This window comes from Oryctolagus cuniculus, chromosome X, assembly GCF_964237555.1.
Source record: "Oryctolagus cuniculus chromosome X, mOryCun1.1, whole genome shotgun sequence".
Classification (NCBI taxonomy): domain Eukaryota; kingdom Metazoa; phylum Chordata; class Mammalia; order Lagomorpha; family Leporidae; genus Oryctolagus; species Oryctolagus cuniculus.
In genome coordinates, this window is record NC_091453.1 from 23,148,230 (window position 1) to 23,153,392 (window position 5,163).

Here is a 5,163-nt window from a genome sequence, read left to right on the forward strand (position 1 = left end):
GTGATGAATTAGGAGTCATTGTAGATAGTCAGGGCTATGAAAGGGGCTCAGGTAGTGTCATGTTGAAGACAGATTCCCTTTTGTGAAAAGCATAGATATTGAAGGGGCTTCATTCTGAAATCTAGATATTAAGCTCAGAGGGACATTGAGGAAAGTCTCGTTTTTCAATAATACTTAAAGCAGTGTTTTTCTATCTGAAACATAACAAGAAAGCGTAGCTATGCTGTAAACTCCAAGGGAAAGTGAGTGCACAACATGGGTTTTGATCAAAATGTGCTATATGTTTTGATATCCTTGAGGAGATAGGAAGTATCAGAAGGGCACCAACTTGTATGTATAAGGGAGGTGGGAAGACAAGGAGAGTCATTTTGGAAGGCAGTGGCTGCCATATGGACGATCAGATGGATAGTAGGAATGATGTTGGGGAGACTAGAAGAGGAGAGGAGAATGCAGAAAAGACAGACAACAAAAATGGTGAGGTTAAGAACCCGATGTGGGGACCTTAGGTTTCCTGTTTCGGCATCTTGAATAGAAGCCAACTACCTCCTGACATGTTCTTCTTGCAGCATACCTGAGAATGTTTCCAGTTTCACGATGTCTTCCACGTCTACACATTCCTGGATGAGTCTGATAAGATCTCAGATAAAATGGATTTCCATTCAGAATAGGTATTATACTTTTGATTGAGAATTACAAACCAGGATTGGATACATTGAAGTTCATCCACTGTATTAGTCATGAGAAAGACAAAAATAAGATCAAAGCATTCTTTTCATGTTGATTCAAGATTAATATTTTGATGTGTTTACAAAGAACAGCAATTAAGTTGCCACTACAAAGGTCTGCACCCCATAACAGAGTGCCTGGAATTGAGTTCCATTTCCACTCTCCATCCCAGCTTCCTGCTAATGTGTACCCTGGGAGGCAGCAGGTGATATCTCACGTACCTAAGATTATACCACTCATCTAGGAGATTCAGATTGAGGTTCAGGTTCCTGGATTTCACCTGGTCCAAACTTGGCTGTTTCAGACAGTTAGAGAGTTAACCAGAGGTTGGGAGATGTAGTCTCACTCTCGCTCGCTTGCTCTCTCTCTCCCTCTCTCTGTCACACACACACACACACACAGGTAAAAAATAAAAAATAAGTAATTTTTAAAAAGTCCTAGAAGCTGGCATTAATACTGGGGTGAAGACAGCAGAGTGCAGTGTGCAGTCAGTTCTTCATCTGAGTCGTGTTAACATATTGTCAAGGTTTTCTAAAAAGTTAAAATCTCATATTTTAAAATGAACAAGTTTGTTAAAAGGGATATCACAAGAACATGATTCTCAAAGTTTGAACAGGAAGATTTCAGAGAGGAGAGAAAAAGCAGGGTGTTGTATGCAGAGACCAGGAAATATGGGGCTGTGGAAAGATACGGGAGAGATGTAATCTTCAGGGGAAGTTCTTGAAACTTAACAAACTGTGACAATTAAGGTAACAGAAAAGTCTCAGTAGGGAGCGCTAATGGGAAGGCACATGAAGTATGGGTCTGGGCCTGTAAAAAGCAGGCAAATTACACCGTGGTAAATAAAGTAGAGTTTATGGCCTAGCTCTTTGAGCCCTGTATAAAATACTCCAAGACCAAAGCTTGATCCTCAGTGTCAGGAAGGACATTGAGGGAGGTGATTGTTCAGGAGAAGCTACCTCGCAGGATGACCCGACCGTAAGCACATGGGTCTCAGGACTTCCAGTCATGGGGAGAACTAGCAGGGTATGCATGAATGGAGCTTGCAGGCCTCCCAGAGAAGAACCCAGCAGGAAATGCAGGGATACAGGTAGTGGCCATCCTAGGGATGTTTGGGCAGCATGCATGGATCCAGGATGCAGCCCCACTAGGGGAAGAGATGGTAGGAACTGCATGCGTAGAGGACAGATCCAGAATAAGGAAAGTATGGCAGGTAGTGCCGCAGTACAGAATGCAGTCAGCCTAGGGGATGGACAGGAAGTGCACATGGTGGAATTTTCATTCATCCAGCAGGAAATGACGAGTTAGAGGGAGTATAGCGCCTAGAGTGGGAGCTTGTAAGAGATTTACATGTGGAAGGCACAGATGGCCTAGTGCAACTTAAACAGGAAGTCCTGGGTGGAGAGAGCATCCACCCTCGACAGCAGACATCAGGAGGGGCACGGGCAAGAAAAGCTTTCCACCCAGGGAAGGAATGGGCAGGAGATGTATACACAGAGGGCCCAGCCAGGTTAGCTGTGGTCTGACAGGAAGGTCATGCGTAGAGAGCATCCCTAAACCATAGGAGAACTCCAAAATAGGTACATGGATAGAGAGGACACCTAGAATAGGCAAGCTGATGGCAGGAGCTGCATGTGCAGAGAGGCCCTGCATCCTACGGGAGATTGTTACATGTGCATTGATGCAGTCAGCTCAGGAGAGGTACTAGCAGGTGTCACAGGATGGAGGGAACATTCATCATGGGGGAGGGGACATGACAGGTGATCCATGAATGCAGGGTGCAGCCATCATAAAATAAATAAAAATAATTGAAAATGAATTTGATGTGAATGGAATGGGAGAGGGAGCGGGAGATGGGAGGGGTGCGGTTGGGAGGGAAGTTAAGGAGGGGGGAGCCCTTGTAATCCATAAAATGTACTTTGGAAATTTATATTTACTAAATAAAAGTTTTTAAAAAAGCAATTGAAAACACGTGTTCACACAAAAGATTGCCCATGAACATCCTGGTAGTGTCAATGATAATAGCCAAAATGTTGAAAATCTCAAACTTCCATTAACTGAAGAATGGATTAATAAATTGGAATGTATCTATATAACAGACTCTTTTCTAGTCATTAGAAAAGATAAAGTAATAATAAACACAAGAATGTGCTTGAACCCTGAAAACATCAAATGAAACCAGACAGATACAAAATGCTGTACATATTATGGTCCCTTTAATATTGATGTCTAACACAGGCAAGCCCAGAGATGCAGAAGTAGACAAAAGTTTACCAGAGACAAGTGAATGGGAAGAAATCGGAGTGTGGGTTTTCATTTTAGAATGATGAAACTATTCAGGAATCTATTACTGACAACTATTTCATTGAGAACACACTAAAAAGACACTGAATTGTACACTAGACATGATTATAAAGGGTTATTTTGTTACGAGAACTTTACATTAATAAAATGAAAAATAAAACAATAACAACGAAATTCCTAACCGTGGTTCTCAAACATGGGTAGTACATTACCTGTAAAAGGACCAAAACAAAAAAGGACCACTAAATTTGAAGAGAGGAAAACAAAAATTATAAAAAAGCCAAGAAGGTACTCTTGATGCACTGGATTCACAGAGAAGAGGCAAGAAAGACATAACCAGGTTTCAAATGTGCGTGTAGTACGTTCAGTCACTGTGGATTACACAGCTAGAACAGGAGAATCAAGTGGACACTGATCCGTGTGTCCTGTGAAACAGGTGATGACAACTACACAAAGATAACATCATGGCAGTGATACAGGCATGAACACGTCACAATAGTTATCCCAAAGGAGAGTGGCACATGCTATGCCCAGTTCGATGGAGAATACAACTGATCAGTGTTGTTGAATGAGCGTGGACATAGAGGCAAAACCTTGTTTGGTTGCTCTGTGAGAGAGCACAGTGGGCCTCTTGCTGGAGGTGACTCATGTCTGTCAGTGCCCTGCGACTTGCAAAGGGATGTAAAATAACTCAAAGGCAACCTAAGGCTACCATCAGGCAGTCACCCTGGCCCAGTTTCCTGAAGACAGGGCCATTTTCCCACCAGGAGATAATTTTGGAGGCGAATGCTAAAGCCAAACCAAAAGTGAGCACTTTCTCAAACGCAGGGGGTGGGCTCATGCAAACAGACTCCCATCACAGCCATTTGCAGGCTATGCGTCATCAGGGCGCACTGGTCCCCTGTGACGTCACAAAGACTGAGGCGTCACAAAGGCTGCTCCCCAGCCAGTGAGGGACACGGTGGGTGGGACTAAGCACTGGCATCTGGAGAGGCCCAAGCCAGCAGGAAAATCAAGCTGAGCCGATTGGGACCCCAAGCCCAGCAACCATCATGCGCGGGAAGAAACCCAGCAAGAAAGCCGGTAAGCGCAGGAAGCCCAACGTCTCCCGCTCTACCAGAGCCGAGCTGCAGTTTCCCGTGAGCCGCGTGGACCGCCACCTGCACCACGACCGCTACGCGCAGCGCCTGAGCTCCTCCACGCCGGTTTTCCTGGCGGGGGTCCTCGAGTACCTGACCTCCAACATCCTGGAGCTGGCTGGCGAGGAGGCCCACAAGAACAGCAGGATACGCATCACCCCGGAACACATGAGGAAGGCGATCGAAAGCAGCGAGCACCTCAGGGACCTGCTAGAGGAGGACCCCAAGCCCCGGGATGAGGACGTGGCCCAACCCGAGGAGAAAGAGTGAGGCCTGAGCCAGCGCCTGGCTGCACTGCGCCCGGGGCCTTGCCCAGCCCCCAGACTCCCGTGGAGGAGGGCGCCTTCAGCATGTGCCAATAAAGTGTTCAGTTGATTCCAGGATTCTGAAGGCCCCTTTCTGTTATTCGGAGCGGGGGTGCCTGTGGAACACCCAGAGGGTGGAAGGGGCGGTCGGCGTGGGGACTTGGAGTCGGGGAGTCAGACAAGCCGGTCCAGTGGTGGCGATGGGCCTGGAACTGTGGCCCTGGTGGGAGGATCTGGCTGGGGTGGAGGGCAGAGCCAACTGCCTCTCTGGTTCTGAGCAGGGAAGGTGGTGGGAGGCCAGGAAGCTGGCCTGGGGCCCCCTGGTCTGTGGAGCACACTGCGTGCTGTTGGGAACCGAGGCGGAGCTGGAGGCCAGGAAGAGGTGCAGACTTCCCTCTGATGGAGGAGGTCAAAGTCAGAGGCTGAAGGCAAGGGGTGTCCGGCAGAAGGGTGGCACACTGGTTGACGTGAGCCTAATGGGACAAGGGCTTCCCATGAAGATAAAGAGTATGGGGAAGCCACAGGAAATACACAGAGCAGGGGTTATAGTCAGCTTGATTCCATTTATTATTATTGATGCCCTGCCTCATTCCAAAAGGAGTTAGGGACGGGATTACTGGCTAGTGTTTCTATGCTTTGTGGACTCTATCCTTCTGCCCGCTCATGAACTCTGATAAATCAAATAGTAA

The 5,163-nt window shown here is 47.0% G+C and overlaps 1 protein-coding gene across 1 annotated transcript; it reads left to right on the plus strand.

Moving 5' to 3' along the window:
- The first annotated feature begins 3,973 nt into the window (after positions 1–3,973).
- On the plus strand, positions 3,974–4,552 carry LOC100357425 (histone H2A-Bbd type 1). Its single transcript, XM_002719820.3, has one exon. The coding sequence runs from the start codon at positions 4,083–4,085 to the stop codon at positions 4,437–4,439; it is 357 nt and encodes a 118-aa protein (XP_002719866.1). The 5' UTR covers positions 3,974–4,082; the 3' UTR covers positions 4,440–4,552.
- Positions 4,553–5,163: the final 611 nt, after the last annotated feature.